Here is a 27,060-nt window from a genome sequence, read left to right as displayed (position 1 = left end):
ATCCAGGTAATAATGTGATGTGTTTTGATTGTTAGCAGAATGAGTTTAGTGCAATATAAGTGCACTTATTATGTTAATTGAGGGCGATGGGGTAGCCAAGTGGTTAAAGTCTTTGCTGATCACCTGGAAGACCCATGTTCGATTCACCACATGGGCACAATGTGTGAAGCCGATTTCTAGTGCAAATCAGTATGTGGGGTATGAGGTGTGTACTTCTCTACTCTTAAAAGTTTTGAAAACAAGCTTCAATCCATCATTTCCCGTCTGGCTTGATAAGATTTGTGGTTTGTTGTGTAGTTTGAAATGTGATCTATTCATAGTCCCTCTCGTAATTGATATTCTTTTGTGATATGACATGTGCATTTGAATAAAATATAACTAAAATCAATAGATAAAAGTCATATGTTTATTCAGTGTTGTCCAAATTCCAAGTGTGATACAATGTGAAAATGAACAGGATCTCCTGAAACTGGTAGCCTGTTTGACAAATAATGGCAGTTTGATGTACCAAACAGGGCAAAAACATGGTCTTATGGAGGTCAGGACTGGAGTCTCTCACAACCAGTTCTAGCAACAATTGTTACGAAATCATCATATAAGATGCAGCGTTAACATGTGACATCCTAGCTTCTGAACAGAAATGGTTGGTGGAGGATTAACGCTTGTCTTGGCTGATGACACTAAAATGTTCAATACAAATTATATCTTGATAACTCAACATCCAGTAGAAACATTTACTCTAAAAAGAATGTTTATTGTTGAATCAGCTGAAGTCTCAGTCCTCAATTGCATTGCTTTAATAGGTATATTATCTTAATTTCATTAACTGTAATTGCAATTAGCACATCTGTAAATAAAATGACTTATAAAAATATGTTTCACTTACATACTTGAAATAAAGAAAAAATATTCTAAATTACATTTATGTTCATGTTGATTTAATAGGCCATAAGAAATGTAGAATTAAACATTTTACATTGAAAGTAATAAAAAAAAGCCTTCATCGACCTGATTGCCTTGTCACCTGTATTTGTAAAAAAATCATGCTGGCAAATCAGTACAGAGCCTTTGAAATATTAATCACTGTAGTTTTACGGAATGTTACCTGAAGACCATAGATTATCATAAAAGTAAACAAGAGGAGTTGTATTGTAGGAAAATGTGGAAAAGTGTAAAAAAACCCAGCAATTTGGCAGTTTGTATTTATAAGGTGCAAATTTGTCAATACACAGCAATCTCACCTATTATACTGATCTGATACCTCTTCCTGTGAGGTATCAATGGATTAAATGAGATTGAACCAAAGTATAATAGTGATCTTGTGTACCACTAAAAAGAAATTGAAGTACCACCCAAGTCTTTGACATTACTACGTTAAACTGTCATGGCATGACATTAACTGTAGTAATATGAAAGAAAAGGGAAGTGTATAACACAGACCGACCTGGTCATTATTGCCTTCCCTTTTCACACTGTGCATCAACATGTATTCGATAAACAACATTATAACAACACACCTGCACAATATAAGGTGATATAAACATTCAGACTTCCACTGGCACAGTTGATACATTTGAAAGAAGCAGCCCTGGCTTAAGATGAAAAGTCATATATAAATGATTTTTGTTTTCGAAGTATGAATGAAAAGTGCTGTAAACAATAATGAAGCATACAACTTTATGGATGATGTCTTGTTTATTGTATAGAGAAATGTTTTAGTGTCGATTCTTACACCGTTATCAAGCTAAAAGTGTAAGAATATACACTGAAACATCGCTCCATGCAATAAACAAGAAGTTGTCATCCATAAAGTTGTATGCTTCATTATTGACTCACCAACTTCTAGAATGTCGATCAAACAATGCTGTAAACAAGCTTAGAATGAGAAAATGTCAATATTGGCAAAATTGGAATCCTAATGCCCAGTCAGCTAGATACTGTCAGTGGCTTGCAAAACCAGTTTGTTGTCTTTATCATTGAAAATTCCAGTGCACCATAATCCCAATAGACCACTGAGTTATGAAGAAACAGCATGCAGCAAGGAGGAAGATGGGTGTGTACAAGGCTTATCTGGCATGGAAGCCCGATACCACATAACAGCCTGAACTTTGGAAGGTCAGTTGTAACAGGCACAATCCTTGAAGTGTTAACTAGATGATAACATAATATTGGACAATATACGATATTGCCAGACTTTGGATGGAAGCATGGGTTTATGGCACGACAATCAGGTTGGTTACAAGTCAAACAAATATATACAGACCAGTATACTGAGGAGTACAAAAAATGCCACACGTGTATAGGAACTCACTGGACAATCTTGTCTACATCTGTATCTCCATATTTCACAGGGCACAAGAAACACTGCTTTAATACTAACAATAGAATTCTGGAAATTAGGCTTTTGAACGTGTGGAAAAATTATATAACATCTATAATAATTATGCAACTTGTCATAAGCTTCATACAACATTTACGCACTCAAATCTTGCTAATTAATGCTCTGTCTGAAAACAATATAGAACCTCTTGTAAAGGTAAATTTCAGACCAGGCAGGCAAGGTTTTTGTAAAAACAGTTTGAAGCATAATTTATTTTTTAAAGTCCTAGAATTTTCTAGGAGTATATGTTTTTGTGCTAAGTAAATGATTTGTTGCTGTTGATGACATCATAGTTGCCATGTCATGGAGCTAGACAATCTTGTCCAGAAAGTACCTATAGGGTTGGAGTGTTATAAGTATAAAATCAACTGGATCTCATAATGCCCTTGACCATTGTCATTAATCAACAGTATTTGTTCATGCACTGACACAAAACACTTTAATAATAATAATAATCATAATCATAATAGCAGCATTCATTGAAAATAAAAACAATATATACAATGGCAACAGACTTTCAATCCCAGTAACTTCCAACAACTGACACCAGTTGCACTAAGGGAAAAACATCAGTTCATCCATCCTCCTCTCCAAATACAAACAAAATATTGTTTGGCAATGATAATGTAATTGCCACAACTGAGCTTTGAAGCATACAAAACAGGACTTTACGATATGTTGTTACAATTTGAAACCATTTTGAACCAAAACAAACCACCAAATAGTATCTGTTTTCACAACTGCACACATTAGCCAAATGACAGTTACCACTTCTTGTGGTAGGCAGGTGGACATGAAATGGATCACAATGAAATAATTCTGCAAGTACAGATACACATGCTATTGACAAATGGTGAAGAACCATTATGACACAGGAGAGCAAATCGGTGAATGGTTGTCATAAAACACATGGATCCCAGTATAAAAACATTCAATCCAACATCATTCTCCCTCTTTAGTGAGTGAGTGATGGTTTCATGCCACTTTCAGAAATACACCAGCAACATCATGGTGGGAGACACCAGAAGTGGGCTTCACACGTACCCATGTGGGGAATTGAACCCGGGTCTTTGGCGTGACGCGGAACGCTTTAAAGGCTACACAAACACTATGATAAACATACTGTCTTCACTGCTGGTGCTTGAATGAGATACTCACTGACAGTCAGTCACACCCAATCAATAATATTTTGTACACTACAGTAAAGGAAAAATTTACAGTGGATGTTTTACATCTTGAAAAAATATTCAGTCAATGCACAAGAGCATTGTTGACTGACCACCGGGGAAAGAGTGGAATATTCCAAAGTGATTCAACGACTTTACAGGTGGGTCTATAAAATATTACATATTTATCTAAAGTCTTATGACTATTCGCTATTAAATGTACATTTAATATTCACCTCTATTGGTATCATCTGTATCACTGGTCATCTGTGTGCTGTTTCTATAGTAGGACAGATAGTGGTAATTTCTATGGTAAGTAAGACGACTTGTATTCACTATTAAATGTATATTTGATATTCACCTCTATTGGTATCATCTGTATCACTGGTCATCTGTGTGCTGTTTCTATAGTAGGACAGATAGTGGTAACTTCTTTGGTAAGTCAGACGACTTGTATTCACTATTACATATATATTTGATATTCACCTCTATTGGTATCATCTGTATCACTGGTCATCTGTGTTCTGTTTCTATAGTAGGACAGATAGTGGTAATTTCTATGGTAAGTCAGACGACTTGTATTCACTATTACATGTATATTTGATATTCACCTCTTCATCTTAAGGTATCACATATCATCACTGTGTTGTTTCTATAGTAGGACAGTGAGTCCCCAAACTGTTGCTGATAATTCTCTCGCACATACTACTGACCAGAAACAATAAGAAATGCCTCATACCACTGGTGTCATTTTGCAATGTCTGAAAATATAGTTCAAGCATTCTATATTGACAGTCATGTTAATATCAAGGTATGTTTGTAAATACACATGCGAACAAATATATCAGTTTCAGAAAGCAATGAAAACCATAAAAAGAAATCAACATTCATTCAAAATATAATATGAGACCACTTCACCAACAGGGCACCTTGCCCATATGCAATGTATGTCACAAGCACCTTTATGTGATTACAGGGTACTCGATGACAACAATATTAATAAACAAAGATTATAGGATACTTTCTTAAGATACTACAGGCAAGGGTATTCAGCACTACAATCAAGCTCAAAAATGGATTCGATCACACCATAATCACATAAATTGTTGCGATTACAGAGATGCCGACCCCAAAGTGTTGCAAATAGTAGTTTCAATGAATCAAAATTAGTAGTTTGGCCATTAAATTAGTAGTCAACTAAATGCCTAAAATCATGATGGAGAGAGATTGAAAGATAATATGACACTAATCAAGAGTGAAGCTTTAATTTCATATACCTCCAACAACAGATTTCCAAATTATCAGCATTACATATCTTCTTGTCTCTTTTTGGAGAAAATGTATTTGATCAACAATAATATGTTTTTGTCTATATATCCAAATTTTGACGAACTTTCTTCAAGTTTTGTAGAATTTCTAATGCAATTGTATTGGCGCAGTTTGAGGCTAAAATTTGTATACAATATAATCGTAGAGGTTGGCATCTCTGCAGTTATTAAGAGTTGAGATGAAAGTATATGGCATACACATCATAATACATGTATTTCCATAGCCTTGATACAGAAGAAGATGGAGTCATGTACATGAAGTTACCATGGTAACAAGTTATTGATTCATTAATGTCCACATGGAATACCTTTGGCAACTTTTGTGAAAATATCAGCCAATGGCCTAGCACTGTACATGGTACAAAAAAAGCAGCACAGTATATATTTTTTTAGTCGGGACTTTACATCAAAATTCATAAAATCAAGGTCAAGGTCACCATTTATAATCACACACTTACTCATAAAAGCCATTCAAAATCAATTATTTCCAACTCTGGTAAAAAGACAAGCCTAGACTCGGTATTTACGTAAATTGTTCTGTAGCATTTATACAATCAATATCAACATGGATATATTTAAGTTTATCCAGGGCAATTTGAAAATTGTGCAAGTTTAAGGTATTAGACTCATATTTTCAGCAATTCACAGGCATTATGAGTTGTTGTAAAAAAGATTTGGTTCCTCCATAGTAAAAGTTCCGTGGGAACTTTTCATTCCAATATTTGTTCCTGTAATAGTGCATGCGGAACAATTATTTTGTTCCGCACACACAGAATTTATTCCGGGTAAATAGGAACTTTCACACACATCCTACATATGGAACAAATCCTGTGACTATCAAGAAGCAATTATCATGTGTGAAAGTTCCTTATAATAGGACTCAAAACAGTATTCTCGTCAGTGGCATCATTTGTCTTGGCTAGAATGCATTATTCCGGATACTTAGCAGGGTTAGGGTTAGGGTTATTTTCATCTCAGTTTTATATTTTTTCACCTTTCCGTACTCGCATCACGTGACCTACCGTGAATTAAATATGGCAGGCAGGTATCTGGTATAATGCATATGTACCAATCCAAATAAACACCATCACAATATTTGATAATATGCATTCACTTAGTGCCATTTAGGCCCGACCTAATAGCAAGCTAAACCTTAAATTTGTTTAACATCATATAACTCGGTGGTTGTGTAATAGGGCAGCCTAAAGTGGCATTAGATATGGTTCACCTTTCTTTAAAAATCTGTGCATCTATTTCAAATTATTATTTCAAGGATGTACATATAATATCTACATGTCGGGTGATAAGGGTCCTGATCGAAATTCTGACAATACTGAAGAATTGTCCAAATATCGTTGTATTTCAATTTGATCTACAGTCTTGGTAAACTTACAGTGATCAATATGGCACATTCTGATGGTTGTTAATTTCTGGTCACTAGTTAATACAAGCTTCAATGGAGCAGACTTATCCTTGATCTCGTCCGATACATAGTACAATGAGCAGTGTATTCGTCTCCATAATCGTCTGTTGCACCTTCCTGCTGTGTGTGGCAAATGGCCGCTTATTAATTTAATTTTCACCTAGATCTAACATGATTCACACGTATTTCGGGCTAGAGAAATCCCGGATGTGGACAAGTTGGGCGAGTCCATTTTGCATTCAATAATGACTGGAATAGGTTAGGCCTACGGTATTTGTTCCTGTTCGATGGAATGTGCGGAATTTATGTTCGTGTCATCCATTCTTTATTCCACGGCATTTATTCCGAACCGGAACATTTACTACTCGGAACTAAATCATGTTTACATTGTGCGTGTCTGTCTATGATATGCCTTTCAGCAAACGTCATTACAACGTAAAACCAGCTAGAATTAGGTTACACATTGATATTCATGGCTAAGAAATAGAAATGCTTTCAAAAACTTAACACTAACATCACTTATTCATTCACATCCTCATATAGGCAATGCAAGCAGTTACACTGAAATTTCATACTTGTAGCTAGCAAGTGAAACTAATCAAAACTTCGATTCAATTTTCTTGGACCAGTTCCACAAAGCAAAGCACCAAGATTGCTCTAACTCACATATTAACTTTCCACAGTCATAGCACTACTTCCAATATATACTACACAACATTTGATAGACATTCAAGTGTGGGACCTGAATGTGTGATGGGACAAGTTTGTCATACAAACAGTATCCCATATGACTGGAGCATATTCAGTTATGGAAAGTCAGTACACAACTCAAGTACCCCAGTCGCGGTCCTCTACTTATGCAGCAGCATGAAATAGCTCAGTGCACTTCTCAAATGTTGAGCAATAAAGTTATCGTTTCATCATAGGTTTTCGGACAATATGTGTTTTCAAATGGGAAGTGTTTACTCAGGCCATAACGAGGGGTGTTCATTCACACAAACATAGTACATTCTTGAATGATGGCTTGTGTTTAGGATAAAGTTATCTTTATAAGTTTGTGAGACATTTTATAGTTATTCAAGCGATTAAAAAGATAACAAAAGTGTCCGAAAAACCATAACACGAAGATACTTTCAACAGTCATAACGCTAAGATGACTAGCTCCCATACAGTCACTTTCAACAGTCGCTAAGTCACTCTGCGGAACTGGATCCTGGCACTGGTCTAACAGACTTGCATATTTGTCAAGGCGTGGTGTTATGGAATGACTAGTCTGAAATTGGTACAGGACTAGCTGGAACAAATGCAGGGTCTCGTCCAGAACACATCGCATGTTTATCAAACAATTTAGAACCTTGTCTGAAATTTCTGAAGAAAAAAAACATGACCTCTCTTTAAACCCTGGATAAAGTCACAATGTTTGTACACAAACTTTACATGCTGATGACTCCCATATTCATAGGTTGGTGATGATTAAAAGGTGAAAACAAATAGCACACTCCTCAGAGCTATGTACATGGTATACTATTCAACATTTTGTAAGGATCACATCTGTGGGTAAAGATGTCTATTTCACTTAGTTAACGTTGAGTGGTACAAAAACAGTAGGAACAATTTAACATTGGCACTTGAGTTCTAAAAATCAGTATGGCAATCAGAAATAAATCATTTCCAGCTGACTCTAATAATGCTTTACTACAACACTAGGTTCAATGGTATACAGTAACCTGCATCATACAACGTCTCACACTGCTCACATCCTGTGATTGGTGAATATGATGAGTTGGTGAACATTTGTGTCATCCCCAAATCTTCCAGACTGAACAAGGTCTGTGTCCAAACAGCTTCAGAAGATAAAAGCCACTTGCTTTTGATGAAATGGACAAGGCAAATTCAACCTTGCAAACAAAAACAAGATAAATATAGACACCTTCAACTAAATTTACATACAACTAGGAGTCAACATATGACATTTTTTACAAAATCATGATGACAATGTGTAATGAAATTATTTTTTTCCTCATATGAAGGTTTTCCAAAAATGAATTTGACAGCAAACCAAAGGACGTCTGCTCACTGCTAGTATCCTTCTCGCCATGACTACACTGGGCAAACAACCATGCCCTCTCTCAAACCGTGCACACAAACCTCTTGACATGTACAGAACCCTCCTATCCTGTATCATGGACTGATACTGATAGTTTATGATGTACTTAACTTGATTGTGTAGTAGCCATAATGTCTGTGGTGCAACCACTTGTACTCTGGCTGTTTCTATGGAAACTCCATATTCCAGTTATGTACAAAATCATGACTAGCTACAGCAAATGATGTTAAGCACTTGATCTGCGAACAGATCAAGATTTGTCTTAACGTAATCCTTCAGATAATCATCTTATATGAAACAACAGAAGAGATGGAATAATGCTGAAGTGATCCCATGAGTCAACCCCCTACATAAAAACCCTACAAAATGTATTTAAATCACATTTGGTAACCCTCACAAATGATAACTTTATGATATTACCAGTCCTAACGCTTTGTACCAATATCTTTACTACCAACCCGTTCAAAAAGATTCTTGAAATATGTTTTAATTAGTTGACACTGGAAGGGGAGATCACTCACTACCAAATCCTGAGCCTTGATATTTTGTGAAAACCTAGAGAGACAATGTCATCTGAGTATGAGAAGAGATCAGATGGAATGAGTCAACAGATGCTGTTTCCCTACTTGTTCTTGAAGAGTCTCAGAGATCTAGGAAAGAAGCATACTGACACTTGTTCCTGGCGCAACCCGGTAGAGTAGAACATCTTTATGATACCACAACACTAGTGATAATGTCAATGACAATCCTTAAGTAGAAACGCACAGTCATTCAAGATTCACTTCCTGCAATAGACAGAGTCAGTTGTGTTGAGCCTCTGTCGGGGCCGTTCAGCATAGCGGGTCATGGCATCACCGGTGTTTAGACGAGGACGTGGACGTTCACCAAAGATGTAGCGCCCAGTGTCGGTGATGCTCTGGGCCAGTGCTTGCATGTTGGCTGCCATCTGGTCTGGGTCAGCTGGGGTCACCTGAGCAAAGATGGTTTCCATGGTAACAAGGTAGGATAATGGATGTTTCACAACGGCTTGTCCATAAGGAAGTCCGGACAAAGCAAACCAGAAATTAGTGCAGCAGATGCCATCATCAGACACAGAATTATCTAAAGTTGTAATACAATTCTAATTCACAGCAGACTCGACTATTTACAGACCGTCACCATATATCTGGAATATTTGCTGAGTGCAGCGCTAAACAACAAACAAACAAACAAACAACCACTGCAAAGCATCGCATTCAGTTATCATGGTTATACTTTCAGTGCTTTCAGACTTATCTGGCTATACCAGTATCCATGGTAACATTGCTTTTATCCCATCATCCTCACCTCTTCCTCCTCCTCTTCCTCTGTGCTGGATGACCTTCGACCTCGCCACATGGGGACAGAGATTGGTACTGATGTGGAGTAGAGATCAGTCTTTCCGCTGCCAGATTGAGTCCGGTTGTGGGACAAGCTACTCTCAGAGAGTTTTCCTGGTGGCAGATACAATAAACATATGCTATATTGGAGATTACACTTTCTTAGTAAAGTTACAGATTCTAGTACTTTTTGGGTTGAGTCCCATCTGGGAATCGAACCCACACCCTCAGAGTCAGGCACCTAATCGCCAGCACACAAAGTCAGCCACCTAACCCGCTCAGCCACCGTGACTTCCACATTCACTTTGTGCGCTGGCGATTACGTGCCTGACTCTGAGGGTGTGGGTTCGATTCCAGGATGGGACTCAACCCGAAAAGTACTAGAATCTGTAACCTTACTAAGAAAGTGAAATCCCAAATACAACACACGTCCCATCTGACCACTTTCTAAATAGCATTGTGTAATCAGAAACAATAAACATAATGACTAGTGAAAGTGAACCCTCCATTCACATCAGATCATGAATAATCTTTAGATGAATTATTTCCTAAGATATTTTGTTGGTGTTATTTTTCAAAAATATCGAAAATCATTAACATGTCACACAGGTCAGGTATTAACAAATAAAATAGCAACACAAAGGGTGATAATCAGTTGAATAGTTAATGATGTATCATCTAAACATATACTGGGGAACAATGTATTTAAGTGTATATAATCAAATGTTTCATTCACTCATTGGATCAGGGCATATCAGATTTCCTTGTTGATCCATTGATTCAAAGTTGTTTTGCACTGTAGCAAAGGGACACCACTCTAGTCACCTTTATAGGATGAACTGGTATCAATGGAATGGCAATTAATTGGGGATTATCAAGACCTGCCATAATTTGGTCCCAAGTCTGTGGCAAATGTCAGTAATATTCACAATTTTGGAGGGTTTTGTAGCACACACCCCACTTACCAGGCACATCATCATCCGACTCATAGAAAGGCTCCTCAAGCTCGGGCTCCAACTCATCAAGATAGAACAGAGCTGGGGGGAAATTACAGGAATTACCAGTACATACTACCAACTCACTGAACAAATTTCAGAGTACATAGTACCACACAATGAGCAAATATGTCCCTAACTTATTGGCTTTGGTGTTAACCCTCACCATTCCAGTTCTGACAAATCAAATGGCAACGAAAATTTCATGCACCGGTTGTGTTCAGTGATGACAATTTGGAGCATTTCACAGGAAAAGAGACACATAAATCCACATTCGATTTTCAGCAAGTGAAATATGCTACCACTTATAAATACAGAATTACACATGATTAAAGGCATATTTAAAACAGCTTATATATAGTCTAGGAATTAATGAAGCTGAAAGTCCAAAAACTTAACCATGGCAACTTCCTCCTACCTTCAGAGTCAGGGTTCTGATCATATTCACTGTAAGATCGTGTCTTGGTACTACCACTGCGCCCTCCCACAGAAGGCTGGAAGAGAAGAACCAAGCCATGACTACAACATTCTAGTTGTTTCAAGACCGTTACTTTATCATGCATACTTTTCTTATTATACTTTTCTTAAATCAAATGTAGCATGCTTAATCTAGACAATTTCAATTCTTTGTTTTATAATTATGTAATTTTTAGAGTAAAATTGAGATTTTATACTTATCCTGACTCATGCTTATTGCTTGTCTTCTTCTTCTTGTGAACATAGTGGAACACGTGTATCTCCCAATTGAAGTTCCCTTCAATTAAAAAATCACTAATTAGCACTCACCACGAGTTACCTCCCTTACATAAGCGCGGGAACGAGGGCGCCACCTCAACCCATGTGCCTCACTCTCTCCTCATATACTGAGCCCAACACTTGAATTTACAGGGAAATCCAAAGTGTTATGTGGGGAGGATGGGAGGGCTTACCTCATGAGTCAGGATAAGTATAAAATATCAATTTTACTCTAAAAATTACATATTTTTCCTTATCCTGACTCATGCTTATTGCTTGTAGAACTGAATGGAAAAGGAGGTGGGAATATATAATACTTTGGATTTTAATAATTAGTGATTTGAACTGTGATGATTGTAATAACCCTATGGGAACTTCATAAAGGCACTGAACTGATGAATTCCTGCTGCTAACTTATCAGCTGCAATATAAAGGTTATTACAATTTACTTATTATGATAAAAGTATATATAACATTAATACAATGCTTAAGACTAATAGACCTAAGCTTGTTAATATGATAGCATAAACTCCTTAGAGTTTGTTAGCTAAAATACTTTTATGATATAAACATAGTACTGAGCTTAAGATATGATTAAACTTAAGCTAAATATATAATAGCAAAAACTCCTTAGAGTTTATTAGCTAATATACTTTTATGAAGTAAACATAGTACTAAGCTTAAGATATGAATAAAACTTAAGCTATATATATAATAGCAAAACTCGTGAGAGTTTGTTAGCTAATATATTTTATGATATGAGTATAGTACTGTGCTTAAGATATAATTAACTTAAGCTACCTAAATAGCCAAAAAACTCCGTAGAGTTTGTTAGCTATTACATTTTATAATGTAACCATAATGCTTAAGATATGATGAAACTTAAGCTAAATATATAATAGCAAAAAACTCTTTAGAGTTTGTTAGCTAATATACTTATATGATATAAACATAGTACTGAGCTTAAGATATGAATAAACTTAAGCTACATATATAATAGCAAAAACTCTGTAGAGTTTGTTAGCTAATACATTTTATAATGTAACCATAATGCTTAAGATATGATGAAACTTAAGCTAAATATATAATAGCAAAAAACTCTTTAGAGTTTGTTAGCTAATATACTTATATGATATAAACATAGTACTGAGCTTAAGATATGAATAAACTTAAGCTACATATATAATAGCAAAAACTCTGTAGAGTTTGTTAGCTAATACATTTATAATGTAACCATAGTACTGAGCTTAAGATATGATTAACTTAAGCTAAATATATAATAACAAACTCCGTAGAGTTGTTAGCTTATATATTGTATGATATAATAACCATAGTACTGAGCTTAAGATAATAAAAGAACTTAAGCAAAATATATATAGCATGTAGCTATTTAGTACTGTTATAAGATAAGTATAAATCTGTAAGATTGACTTATCTTCTCCGAGGAACTGTCAACTGTTGTGCGAGGACCATGGGACCGAATTGGTGGATACCTGAGACGTCCTCGGTGGTGATATCTCTCAGATAGTGGTTGGCAAACACCATATCGGATCTCCAGAATTAACCCTCCATTATGGTATTTCAATAGCACTTGTCGAGTAGAGCAAGTGTAGATGTTAGCGCTCTAATATCCTGAGGATTAGAAGCTCTTGGAGGGTCGAGTCCTGCAGTCTTGTAGGCACGTAGTATGACAGTTCTGATCCAAAAGGAGATAGTAGTACGTGAGACTTCAGTCTGCGTAGCTTGTTGATAGAGGAAATAAATCTCTTGAATTTTTCCCTCCTGTTTGGCTCGGTGGAGATATATTTTCAGTGCTCTTACTGGCCATCGTGATAGATTCATTGTATCATGGGGTCCAAGTATATCATCAAAGCTTGTTCATAAACCTCACTTGTGAGGTGTTGGAGCACTATAATCAGATCCCAAGTTGGAGCGTGAAACTTCCGTTTTAATCCTTTCAATCGGAAAGCTCGTAGCAAGGCGAGTAACTGGGTTTAGGTTAACTTGACGCCCGTTCTCAGTTATGACAGAGCTATTGCTGCAAGATAGGTGGACAAGTTGAGCCTTTTAAAATCTTAGTCTGACGTAGATAACATAAGTAGTCAGCCACTTGAGGATGAGTAGCATATCTAGCTGTAAATCCTTCCTTTGCAGCATAATTGACAAAACTGTGTCATTTGTCATCGTATAAGTTGCAAGTTGAGTTACACAGGGCAAGCTAGACTGCTTTGCCGCTCTGGCTGAATAACTTGTTATTCAGACACGCCTTGATACAATCCATACATGAAGTTGGAATATTTCTGGCTTTCCGTGCGCTTGTTTGGTGTGCGGATGTATTAACAGATTCTAGCACTCTGTAAGATGTAGTATTGGTTGTCCGATTTCTTGAATAAGAGTTGGAAACCACGTTCTCGCTGGTCAGTAGGCCGCGACCAAATTCAGATGGAGGCTCTGCGTTTGACTGATTTTGAGTAAACTTGTGAGATTAACGCTGGTGGCGGAAAAGCGCACGCTGCTGAGTCCTTCCCACGATATGCTTAGCGCCTGTTGCCAATGCTAGTAGGTCTGGAACTGGCGATATACTTAATGTTGTCAGTTGTTTGTTGAATCGAGTGGCAAATAGGTCTATTAGTGTAGTTCCTATTTCCTTGATAATTTGAGTGAATATCTCTGTATGGAGCATTCATTCTGTCGGGCGATGGTATGTGTGGCCGAGAGAGAGGCGTCTGCTATCACATTCTTTGCTCCTGGAATGTGATATGCTCTGACATGTATGTTGAGATTGTCGATTAAATCGAACAATTGAAAATAGAGTCGATAGGTTCGGGGACCTGGTTGAGCTTAGTTTGTTCACATAAAACGCCACTGTCGAATTGACTGTGTGAATCATCCACTGGGTATACTGTAGTAAGTTGCTCCAGTGCATTAAGGCGTTTATTACTGCTTGCATCTCTAGCAGATTTATGTGTAATTTGCTCTCTTGATTGCTAATAGCCCTGATGCCGTCCTGTTGGCAAGATGGGCTCCCCAACCTTGTAGTGACACATCTACGTAGAGAAGTGTTATCGATTCCAGCTCTATTAACGAGACACCTATTCAAACATACGATCTCTTGGTCCACCATAGTAGATGAGGTTTGACCTGAACCGGGTAAATTGAACGGTAGAAATTCGTCTAGATGCGAATTGATGATGACTTGTAACGGATGTAATTGTAGTCTGCTTCTGCCTGTCATGTCTTGAGCTGAAGTGCGTAACCCCAACAGGCTCTGCCACTGTCGTAGTGGTAGCGGAGATAGTAAGGCTTGTGGAAATGACTGTTGGATCTTGATCCATGGTCCTCCGGTACAATTATACGATCAAACACCTAGAATTAGCAGATCTTGCGAAGGTTCTAGGTCCAACTTAAGTAGGTTTACTAACCATCTAGTTGTGTTAGTAGCTTGATGATGAATTCAACTGTAGTCTGAGACGTTATGGATTTGGAGCCACTTGTATCCCTTCGTCGAGGTAAATTCGCTGTGAAGTCCTTTACGATGTAGGTGCACAACCAAGGGTGACTGCCATCGTTGAACTTTATGTAAAAAAAAACCCGCCTGACTGCCGTGCCCTCGTCCTTACTTGACAGGGGAGGTCTCTAACCTCAAGAAGGCAGTCCAATCGTGAAGGTTCAGATTAGCTGGACTGTCAGGAGGCTTGCTCGTTCACTGATATATTGTTGTTACTTGCAACCTATGTCTTGAACTGTGATATATGATCGACCTCTGCGTAGGGCGTTGTCCATCTCGGTCTAATCAGAACAAGGCATTTTGATTCTGTAGAGTACCCGCGCTGTGATGTCACCGGTGTAGCAGGAAAAGGAACCTTGTATAATATAGTGCCGACGTTGATATTAAAAAAATCGTCGGTCTTCCCTGTAGCTTCCCGAAGTTACCCGAGTGACCACGTGTTTCGAGGGTTAATGGTAAACGCGCGAAACCTCCGGGGCGCGAAATACCTCGCTCTGTAATATTAATGCTGGGTAGGTTATTTTCCAGGCTGTCGTGAAAGTAACTTCAGTCTTGAAGATAATTCCGACTTCCTTATATAAGGTTTAATAAACTTTCAAGTTGTCAGCTTGTAGACTGTTAAAGCTGAACTTGTTGTACATATTTCTTCTCAGGAAATCGTTGACGATTATGAGTTTTACTCGCTGTAACAAGGCTGCTGTTCAATTTCGTTATTGAATTGTCTGCAGATCTGCGTAATGGTCACGCATGTAGATAATTGTATCGTAGTCCGGGATTGCATACCTAGCAATCTATACGGAAATGTTGATTCCTGTGAAGGTCTACGAAACGTCGTTGATGCCCTTGATGTAGGTAGTCGGCTTGAAGATCCTTAATTAGGCTGTTGATAAAATAATACAGCGACGTTCTGTGTTGTAAATAGCCTGTGCAATTGTCTTCTCGTAGGCTTGTAGACGGCATATGGCATACAGTTGATAGACAACTCATGCGATGTCTTGAACGGACTGACGAGTGGCTATATATGACGAGTGGCTAGTATATGGAGACCTTGGAGGAGACTTCCTCGGCTAACTGGACTTCGCGGAAGATCTCGAAGTATCCCTTCTAGATCTTCTGGGTGAAGTAGACTTGGAGCCACTTAGCCTTCGCGCGACCTTTCGCGAAAGTATCGAGTCAGAGTCCGATCAATATATGAGCGCTTGCTTCGCGAACGACCTCTGTGTTCTACAGGGTGTGGGCTCGGCGAAGCGCTCCTTCTCCGCGATGTCCCTCAATATATGAGCGCTTGCTTCGCGAACGACCTCTGTGTTCTACAGGGTGTGGGCTCGGCAAAGCGCTCCTTCTCCGCGATGTCCCTCGCAACTAGTGAGGCTCTAGCTCCTTCGCGGAGGCGGCCTGGGACTTCCTTAGCGAAGTGTTCGCTACGGGCTGGGTTGCCCTTCGCGGAGGCGCGTTTGTGGGCTCTGGGGCCCTACACGAAGCCAAGGCGGGCTCTGGGGCCCTGTATGACTTATATGGGTTGGGCTCTGGGGCCCGTGGCTCTGGGGCCTCTGTAAACCGTAACGGTCCTCCATCAGTCTCATGATTTGGTTGACCAGGTCGTCTGAGATGGTCTGCGCTGGCGTTGAGGGTGTCCTCTCTGTGATAGTGACGGACCCTCAGTTATAATCTCCGGCGTCAGCGTAGGCATCTCTGGTTGCATGTTGATCTGCGCTGAAGTGACGGTAGCCGATACTAGTCACTTCTTATGACGTACATCTGGAATGATAATCAGAATGTCATCATCATATAAACATAATTCTGAATATCAGAAGCAAAGTTGTTGTTTTTTTAGTAGCCTTCGTGGATTTCCTTTTTGACGAAGCTGTAGACCTGGGGGTTAGGAGCGTACGTTGAGACGACGTGGAAGCTCTTCTAGTCTTAGACTGTGATGAAGGAACGTCCTGGGATGCAGGTCGCTTCTAGGATATAGCGGACTGCGTCCCACGCTTATCCCCCGAAGGTAACCCAGGATATATCTGACTCTGATCTATTAGCCATGACTGAAGATTGTTTCCGAGATTTATCTGCCTTCCGTCTCAAAACGGAACATAAATATTTATCAAAGGCAGAAATTGGTAAATTAATACATAATTTACAACGAGAAACAATAGAACATGGAGTAATGCAACTAGGGCATTTTAAATGTGGATCGGTAGCGGAATAACGTAGTTTACAACCTGTGCAGATTCTCATTAACGTAAACTGCTGAACAAACACGGCGAACCGTGAATAAAACAGCAGAACACGACTAATAATCAATGCAAGTTGAATAAGGATACTAGTTACACCTCTATAAATGAATATAAGACGTACTAAACTAAATATAAATAAAGGATATAGTGTGTCAGGAGACACAGGTGCTCTCACGTCCAGCTCACTGGGCGAAGAAGGAGAGAGTGAGGCACATGGGTTGAGGTGGCGCCCTCGTTCCCGCGCTTATGTAAGGGAGGTAACTCGTGGTGAGTGCTAATTAGTGATTTTTTAATTGAAGGGAACTTCAATTGGGAGATACACGTGTTCCACTATGTTCGCAAGAAGAAGAAGACAAGCAATAAGCATGAGTCAGGATAAGGAAAAATATGGAATTTTGGTAAAACAAAATGAAAAACAAAACCCAAGGCTATGGTGACTGATAGGAGGATTTTTGTTAATATGCTAAAATACACTTTCTGGCTACATGTAAAAAAAAACTGGTTTGGTCAAGTAAGGTAAGTTTAAGATGTAATTCAACAGAAAGAAATGTGACTGGACTACTATAGACTTTAAAAATTTTCTGTTTGGGTCTTCTTCTTTAAAAAAAAAAACAATTTTGAAATTGTTTTCTGATTTGATGACACATTGAAGGCTTGAACATATGTCACAGTTTTTAATGTGGATCATATTCAAGGGCGGTGTCTTATTGGCTTTTTGATTTCTAGCTTATTAGAAAGAGAAATTCTGTCCAGGGAACTGGAGATGGTCAATTCCAAAAGTGAAGCTTTGTCGTAACAGAATGGAGACATGATAATCAAGGATGAACCTGCAAACGCATGTCTATCATCCAGGTATCCATATCAGATTTGCTAAACAATGTTATCCACTCACTTTGGCACTATTTGTCATCGACCTGGGAGATCTAGATGTTTCTGAAACTGATAGAAAATAAGATCTAAATTAGATTTAATCAATGACAGAAAGAATTTATCCATGGCAGAGTAAACATTAAACAGACAAGCATTGGCACTAAGGTGACATAATCCCCCGCTGCAAATTATCAAATCAAACTGATAAAGTAATGAAAGTTTAAGTTAAATGTCAACAAAAACATGACCAGTCAACCTCTCTTGATATCTTGCTCTTTAGGTGTTCAAACACGCACATATTTGACCTTGACATGAATGTCATAGTGTATGAAATATGCAAAAGTAGTACTAAAAAAATTGCTTATTGAAAAACATTCAAGGGAAGTCTTGAAAGTCTTTGAAGAAAATCCAGTGAACCGTTCTTGAAATATCTGCTGACAATTCAGGTTAACATGCTGAAATCTTTAAAGTGTCATCGTGACCCTGAAAATTATGTGCAGGTCACCAAAATTGACTGGGCCCTGGGCCTTCCCTAGATGAAGCTTGGTGTCAAATATAAAGAAAATCCAGAATATTTTTTGCGATATCTTGCTGACTATCTTAACATGCAATTTAACATGCTGAAATCTTCAAAGTGTCTCCGCAACCTTGAAAATTTATTTAAGGTCACCAAAATCGACTGGGCCCTGCACCTTCCCTGGATGAAGCTTGGTGTCAAATATGAAAAAACTCCAGTGAATGGTTCTTGGGGTATCTCACTGACAAGCATAACATGCAGGTTAATATGCTGAAATCTTCAAAGTGTCTCTGTGACCTTGAAAATTAAGTGAAGGTCACCAAAATCGACTGGGCCCTGCGCCTTCCCTGGATAAAGCTTGGTATTGAATATGAAGAAAATCCAGTGAACAGTTCTTCAGATAGCTTAACATGCAGGTAAAACGTTAAAGTCCCCTTGTGACCTTGAAATGAAGGTCAAGGTCACCAAACCTGACTTGGACTTTTCTTATACTGTGATGAACCTAGGTACCAAATATGAAAAGAATCTAGTGAACGGTTCTTAAGATATTCCAATTCATACGTACAGATGTATGGAGCCTAATACTATATCCCCCGCTTCGCGCTAAACGCGCGGCGGGGGATAATGAATCTAATCTAATCTAACCTAACCATAACGTTATCATTCAGCACATCTGAAATTGACTAACAGATCAACTGAGCAATGATTAAGAATGCATTTCTAGAAAGGCAGTCACTTATCTCATACAAAACATTTGGCTAAAAAGAACTATATCATGTATGTTGCCAAAACTGTTTTGGCCTTGTTATCTTACCAGAAGTCTTTCCCTGAGAGTTGTCTCCCCTGTCTAACTGCGGCACATCATTGACAGCCTTCATCAAAAGGCTGAAATTGGAAACAATCGTTTACCCAACATTTTTCACGGAACAGATATGCTCAAAAAGGTGAGGCTTTACTTATCCTGCCAATATGTTGGTTGGGATTTATATTTTCAGTATGGGAGCATTATTACAGTTTAATGAGGGATAAAATCTTAAGAGTTTGGAGTTGAAGCCATTCCAATTCTAATTGCATCAACAGTTAGGGACCATTCATAATTTATGGCGATGGTGATGATGATTTTAATATTTTGATAAAAATTATTAAAAAGTTATGCTTAAAAATTATCTGGAGGGTGGGGGAAGGGAGGTTAATTGATTTTGTACATGACATGCAGGGGGGTCACTTACTTTGTACATACATTTTAGGGGGTCCATTCACATTGTACATGCTTCTCAATAATAATCACCATCACTCCCTAGCCATAAATTATGAACGGTCCCTTATGCAGTGGGACTGTGATTGGGCATGTTGAGTGTTTATTTCCCTAACCTTTTAGTTTTCTATCCGATATCAAACTTTTGTCCTGTTCTTAAGACACAGAAATGGTTCCCCCTGTTCTATAACATTACCATATGTAGTTATTTACTGAACACGATATGTTTAGTAATCCTGTGGCACAAAAGAGAGCAATACAAATACTGTGCATTAATTGGCTTCACACATTATTCCTACTTGTGGTTAATTTCAAGGTTAACAAGACTACCAACGGTAAGCATACAACTGGTTTTCACTTCCCATCTCCAAATTCACTAATAATCATGATGATATTGGCTGTTATAATACTGCTTGTATTTTTACAACTATCAAGTCTTCATGCTAAATCATCATTGAAAAACAATCTAACAGACAATTCTAATCATTCCCCTGTCCACAGTAATTAGTGTATATTTTTCATTTCTCAATAAACATAGATCTCGGCTTTGTAGCAATCAAGGATCTGGGCCCAGTTTAACAAAGCTATCGTAGCGCAACGACTACCGTAAGTCTATGTTACAGTATAGGAGTTAAGAGACATAGAGCTACGATAAATTTGTGAAATGAGGCCTAGACACGAAGACATACATTTAACCAGGTCTGGCTGTCTTAGCATTGATACACATGGAACGGCTTACACTTATAAGTAACAGCCACTAGGACAACATGGCCTTCTACTACAGTAGTTCACAGTTTTCATAATAAACTGGTATATGATTTAAGATGACATAAAGTTTACATCGGAATGGTGCAGTGTTCCATCTACAGGGGGTCCTGACATGTTATTCTAGCTGCACATTCTGCTTTTGAATTTATATGAAAGAGACCTTAAAACATTTAACTTTACAAGAGGTTCTGACAAGGCCTCCCGTACTTTCATTCTTTTTTCAAACACAGTCACCTTCCTGTACTCACCGCAGCATCTGGGCCTTCTCCTTGTCGCACCTTGCCTGAAGCTGCCCAAACACTGTCCTCTGTTCGTGCTCAAAGTTCCTGAAACCAGGAGTAAGGACAGGTACAGGAGGGTTCAGATTCAGCAAGGTTCTACACCACTAGAAATATTCAAGCAATATCACTGAAGTAATTGATGATGGCGCCCTTACCTGATGCGTTCTTCCATAGCAGCCTGTTCTTGCTCAACAAGATTGTCAGCCTGATCTTCCACAGTGGAGACCCCTGATGCCAGAGACTCGTACACAGACCCATCTGTAACCAAGGCAACATTTACGCTATAGCTGCAGTGTTACAACAACTATTGTATTGATCTGTATGGTATCATGATGCTATAGCTTCAGTGTTACAACAACTATTGTATTGATCTGTATGGCATTATGATGCTATAGCTGCAGTGTTACAACAACTATTGTATTGATCCGTATGGCATCATGATCCTATAGCTGCAGTGTTACAACAACTGTTGTATTGATCTGTATGGCATCATGATGCTATAGCTGCAGTGTTACAACAACTATTGTATTGATCCGTATGGCATCATGATGCTATAGCTGCAGTGTTACAACTATTGTATTGATCCGTATGGCATCATGATGCTATTGCTGCAGTGTTACTTACAACAACTAATGTATTGATCCGTATGGCATCATGATGCTATAGCTGCAGTGTTACAACAACTATTGTATTGATTTGTATGGCATCATGATGCTATAGCTGCAGTGTTACAACAACTATTGTATTGATCCGTATGGCATCATGATGCTATAGCTGCAGTGTTACAAACAACTATTGTATTGATCTGTACGTCATCATGATGCTATTGCTTGTTGTGTCCATTACTAACCAAGGTGCTATTGTATTTTGATACACAAAACAGTTACATGCCTTCAAACATTTTCAAATGAAGGAAAGATGTGTCCATTCCGTATTAGCATGAAAATACAATAGCCATGGTAACAGGAAACACTGTTTCAAAAAACTTGACCAACAGCTTGCTAAGTATATGAAGTAAGGTCATATGTTTTCTTTGATGCATGTTTCACAGTTTGCAAAGAAATTCAATATTTTTAAAAAGAACTTACGTAACCCTTATTTCCATAGTCCTTACAGTATGTAGCTAGTCCTGCTTGAACAAGACATGACTGTTTACCATGTTAACATTTTCAGTCACTTTTATTCCAGTTTATAGAAAAATAAAAGCATTGAGAATTTCTTCGAAACTATAATCATCTACTGTATAGGACTACCATCACTGATGTCCTTGTCCTCAGCGCAAATTCGAAACCTTGGTAAGTAAACGAGGATAAATTTCCCCTCTCCCTCATTACCTGGCATGGGAACATCGTGGAAGTTGTCATTCTGCATGACGATGTGGTAGACTAGGGAGAAGTCCGGGGACCGGGTGAGACGGAGGAGGACCGACGGGTCGGACTCCAGCTGGAGGTTGATGAGCACAGAACGAGAGTCCGATGTACGAAGTGCATGTGTGCGCCAGTTGCAGTTGACACACTGGTACTGCACCCATCCTGAGCTGGTGCTCTGTCGGTGCAGCAGGTAAGACTGCTCCTAGATAACAAGGACAACCAGTTAGTTTACAGGGATAAGGCATCATGGTAGTAAAGGACCATTAAACAATTGGAGGAATGAACAGATCACCTACATATTGTATAGTGTATAATTAAATGAAGCACTGTGCACAAGGGTGGTACTATAACTATGTATAGCATGACAGTGATGCTGTGATCCAACTGTCATGCTGGTTAATCTCTTCTAGGTCCTATAAACTTATGAATGAATGAGTGAGTGAGTTAGTTTAGTTTTACATCGCTCTCAGCAGTATTCCAGCTATATGGCGGCAGTCCGTAAATAATCGAGTCTGGACCATACAATCCAGTGATCAACAGCACGAGCATCGATCTACGTAATTGGGATACTATGATACGTGTCCACCAAGTCAGCGAGCCTCACTGTCTGATCCCATTAGTCACCTCTTACGACAAGCATGGGTTACTGAAGATCAATTCTAACCCGGATCTTCACGGGTAACAATGTATATAAATATTAGGCTAGCATGCATACTTTTTGTATATCAAATATGTTCATTTACACATTGCACACAACAGACTTCATGTACATATGCCCTAAATATATGCAAAATATACTGAAGTCTATTAAATATGTAAAAAATATATCACAAGATTTGCCCATTAGATCCTTACTATGACAATGCCTTTGTCATCCAACATTGCCTCTGCAACTTTCCGACCAAGGAATGGTTGTGAACCATCATCACCAATATCTGAAACAGTTACACATGACACTAAGTTACCATGGTTACAAAATAATTAGGACACTCATTTATGACTCTGAATCATTCCATACTGCTCATGCTTATCATAACAAAACGTCTATGATGATGTGCTCATGCTGTTTGGTATTACTTGATCCTCAGCATGTAGTTAAATCAGCAGATGCTCAGTAACGAGATTTAGTTCCACTTGCTTTCATGAAGAAATCACAGCAACATCTCTAATATTGAACACTTAATTCAAAAGCTGAGTTAAAAGTGGTTTGTAAATCTAGCCATTCTAGCTAAATGTGAGATAAAGAGATTTCCTCAATATCTTTTTGCCTTGTTAATCTTCATGAGATAATATAAAATGCTGGAGCACAGAAAGCCAAGCATGAACATGATGTAATGCTAAAGTTCACTTACTGTCAACTGGGTGGATGTCCCTTGTATGGATTTTAACATTCAAGCAGCCACAAGCGTATACTGACATACTGTTAGCTGTAAACCTGATAAAGGAAGCATGAAAGATTTGGTACAAATTGGTGATCACTGATTTGCCTTTGTCTGCCTTAATTTCTAATCATGCTATTGTTTTTTAAAAAATAGAGATGTGGATATCATTATCAAAATGGTTCTAATTCATGTATTTCAAAGATATATAGCATACACAATCACTGTAAACAGAAGATGATCTTTATATCAATGCATCTGTGTCTACAAAACACAAATACTACTCAAAACAGGTTAAGAACCACCTATTCTTTGATGAATCTGTCATGCCATGTTTTCTTGCACCGAATGAGGCTGCAGGTAATAATATGAATACATGGAAACAAAATAGGTACAGGATGTGTTTCAACAGCAGTCATGAATACACAATGCCATTTAAAAAGGTATCTGACTCTGTGGATGATCCCGGATGGGACTCAACCCAACAAAAGTAGTAGAATCTGCACTCTACAAAGAAAGTGTAATCCCACATACATTGTATAACCTATGTTACATATGACAACTTTCTAAATGGCTCTGTGTATTCATAGCTTTTGGCCATGGGAGATGTATCAATTTGCACTTATCAGAGGGGTACACAAAGTCCGTGGTCTAGACTACCAGTTAGAGCTGTGTATCGTGGCCTAAGTGGCGAGACGATATATCCCGATACCTGTTTAATGAGGCGAGATGATATATCATGAAAGTATTGGCAAGGAACCTGCGTGAGACGATTATCATCACAATACAATTGGGGCGATACGATACGTATCCCGATACTTTACAATTTCTAATAACAGAGCAGATATGATAGATAAAATGACTGAAACTTTATTTGTTAATAGCAGAACTTGTGTTCCATTCACACACACTTAAAAAGCTGTTCATCTAATAAATTTCAGCATTCAGTGCTTAAGAAAGTCATACATATTCAGTATACCTTGATCTAATATATATATATAAATCTGAAAGTGAAGTTTCCCTTGGGAAGTTGTGTTTCTACAGCAATGCTTTCACAAACAACTTAGTTTAATTTATATCAGCATTCAGAATCACTTAAGTCTGCTTTCTAAATTTTATCTTCTCTTAGTTCTCTTTCTTAACAACGCTAAGACATCGTTCATAGTTGTAAATAAATTGTGTTCACACTCTGTGACTTATACACCAACTCCTTTGTTCATGTAAAAGAGATAATAGACACAAACAAATTCCTTTAAAGTTCAATTTGTTTTTAAAATTCAGAATTTCAAAGAGACTCCTTTCCTATTCCTAATGCAATCAATACTCCTTACAACTTTAAGTAGTATTTAAGTTGTATTGGGATATATCGTCTCTTTTGGAGATACATCGATGGATCATGGACACTCACAATATAAATATCCTGATATATTGCCTAAATATGTTTTGTATCGATGCACTCGTATCGCGTAGTTGATGATGTAAACATCGATACTATCGATGAAACGTTACACTACTAGTACTACTACCAGTTGTCTGACTTCCATTTTTGTGGAAGCCGTGGTGGCTGAGCGGCTTCCATTCCACAATGCCATTTAAAAAGGCATCTGACTCTGTGCACTAGCGATTAGGTGCCTGACTCTGTGGGTGTGGGTTCGAATCCAGGATGGGACTCAACCCAACAAAAGTACAAGAATCTGTACTTTACTGAGAAAGTGTAAATCCGAAATGTAACATTTGTAACAGTAGTCATGGTTGTCAGCAGATCAGGGAAAACAGCTTACACCAATGGAGGCAGGATTGTACAATTCTACCAAGCATTACAGAGAGAATTTCAATATTTCAGAAATGAATAGTTGAGTACTAATAAAATCACCAAACGTTTACCTGGCTGGGTATCAATATTTGGGTGCCTTGTAAACAGCCAATTGCTTGCAAGCAATTTACAGTGATTCACCTTACAGAGGAGCATTAACTTTCAACCACTTGCAATCACACAAAACTCTAGTTGCAGTTGCTTCATTCTCAAACCAAAATGGCGGATGAAGGAAATTTTAATGTGACAGCTAAACATGAAATGTTTGACTTGTATCAGCAGGGAAATGGGCAAAGGCAGCGAGCATCCTCAGTTTGTCCCACATCTTCAATGAAGTCACCAGCAGTCACAAATGCATCAGTTTGTCATCAAGACCTTTCTATTACGTTCTTTATTTGGGCAAGTGGAGCAAGCAGTAATCACTCCGCCATTCTGGAAGAGTGGGCAAACGCCTCGAGTTGTTGCAAGCTCAGGATAAGCAATTAATTTGCTATCTCCAAGTGATTCACTGCTAGCAACGCACCTTATACTGTTAGGGGTACCCGGTATAGTACTTTGACTGACACAAATTATGCAGTTATCCCTAAACAGGAACAGCCCTGATGCCATAAAATATTGTGACGGTAAAAAACATAAGATGTCCATATCCATAGTACCCCCTGTCATGTACAGTCCAACTTCTAAATGAACACAACATTCATAACAAAACAAAAGTAAAATAAGCAAATTATTGGCACGGTCAAAATTAACAAGCGAACAAGAAATTGATGTCAACAAGCCTCAACCATGATTCAACTGTTAACCAGTTTGATCTCTGTAAAAGTGTGGACAATGTTGTGATGCATACACATGTAGTTGCATATAACTTATTTTATTTTCCGAAACGTGCATAAAAACATCATTAGGAAATGTAGCCAAATGCTTAGTGAAGCTAGGGATACACCATGTATGATCATGCACGCTTGTATCTGGATAACAAGCCAAACAGGAATATTCAGTCAACTTCGGATGTACCGAAGTATCACTGTTTATACAATCAACAGTCAAATGACAATGTACTGACGTCTAATTCGTATAATTGGGACTGCCCTTGGAACGATCCCATTCCATTGTCTGTTGATCCACCAAGCACTAACAACTTATATTGACTAGCCTCAAAAGGTTGGTCTAGCGCACTGAAGGAGTATAATTCAGACATTATTCAGCAGTGGTTTGACTCTTTAACAATAGTGCAGTTTGTCACCATGTATCAACAGTAAATAAGTATACACAAACAATTAATCGAACTTCGTAACATCAGGCTATTATCGTTCTCTGATTTCTGGTCAAATCAGCTGTTTGAACGGTTTGACCTCATTCAGAGGAAATTTCCCGGTTGCAAAATGACTGTCATTTATGTGATGTTGCCCGTGGACAAAACTGTGTTGTTGTAGAATTTTGTTAAGTGTTTGACTATGCATAACTATCTGCAAGGTATGTGAGCTGTCACGTTACATGGAACAATGAAAACTGAATGTCTTACCGATAAAGCTCAGCGCCTGACAAAATAGTTGATGACAGATGTCATGTGACC

The 27,060-nt window shown here is 38.2% G+C and overlaps 1 protein-coding gene across 3 annotated transcripts; it reads right to left on the bottom strand.

Annotated features, from left to right (window-relative positions):
• Positions 1-392: 392 nt before the first annotated feature.
• Positions 393-27,060, bottom strand: LOC124281860. 3 transcript variants are annotated; one of them, XR_006899991.1, is made up of 13 exons: positions 27,010-27,060; positions 23,648-23,730; positions 23,151-23,230; positions 22,260-22,497; positions 21,081-21,183; positions 20,893-20,970; positions 19,436-19,506; positions 18,127-18,173; positions 11,176-11,251; positions 10,728-10,799; positions 9,731-9,876; positions 3,908-9,374; positions 393-3,782 (listed from the first exon to the last, which is right to left on the bottom strand). XR_006899991.1 is itself a non-coding variant. In XM_046717874.1 (12 exons), exons 2-12 carry the CDS (start codon positions 23,712-23,714, stop codon positions 9,183-9,185), a joined length of 1,170 nt encoding a protein of 389 aa, XP_046573830.1. In that variant the 5' UTR covers positions 23,715-23,730; positions 27,010-27,060; the 3' UTR covers positions 393-9,182. The 3 variants fall into 3 exon arrangements, 1 of the variants encoding a protein (XP_046573830.1); XR_006899992.1 differs by having other exon boundaries at positions 393-4,032; positions 4,158-9,374; XM_046717874.1 differs by having other exon boundaries at positions 393-9,374.

The sequence above is a fragment of the Haliotis rubra genome, unplaced genomic scaffold, assembly GCF_003918875.1.
Source record: "Haliotis rubra isolate DU_JTF1 unplaced genomic scaffold, ASM391887v1 Scf29, whole genome shotgun sequence".
NCBI lineage: Eukaryota > Metazoa > Mollusca > Gastropoda > Lepetellida > Haliotidae > Haliotis > Haliotis rubra.
Note: the sequence above shows the minus strand (reverse complement) of the source record. Positions and strands in the feature narration are given on the sequence as shown.

Bases quoted from the DNA above. Each gene is read 5' to 3' on its own strand.
- LOC124281860 (XM_046717874.1), bottom strand. From the start codon at position 23,714: ATGTCAGTATACGCTTGTGGCTGCTTGAATGTTAAAATCCATACAAGG. The intron at 19,507-20,892 runs GTGAGTACAGGA...TTCCAATTTCAG, and splicing joins GAGAAGGCCCAGATGCTGCG to CCTTTTGATGAAGGCTGTCA. The intron at 11,252-18,126 runs GTGAGTGGATAA...CTTCTCTTCCAG, and splicing joins CGATGACAAATAGTGCCAAA to CCTTCTGTGGGAGGGCGCAG.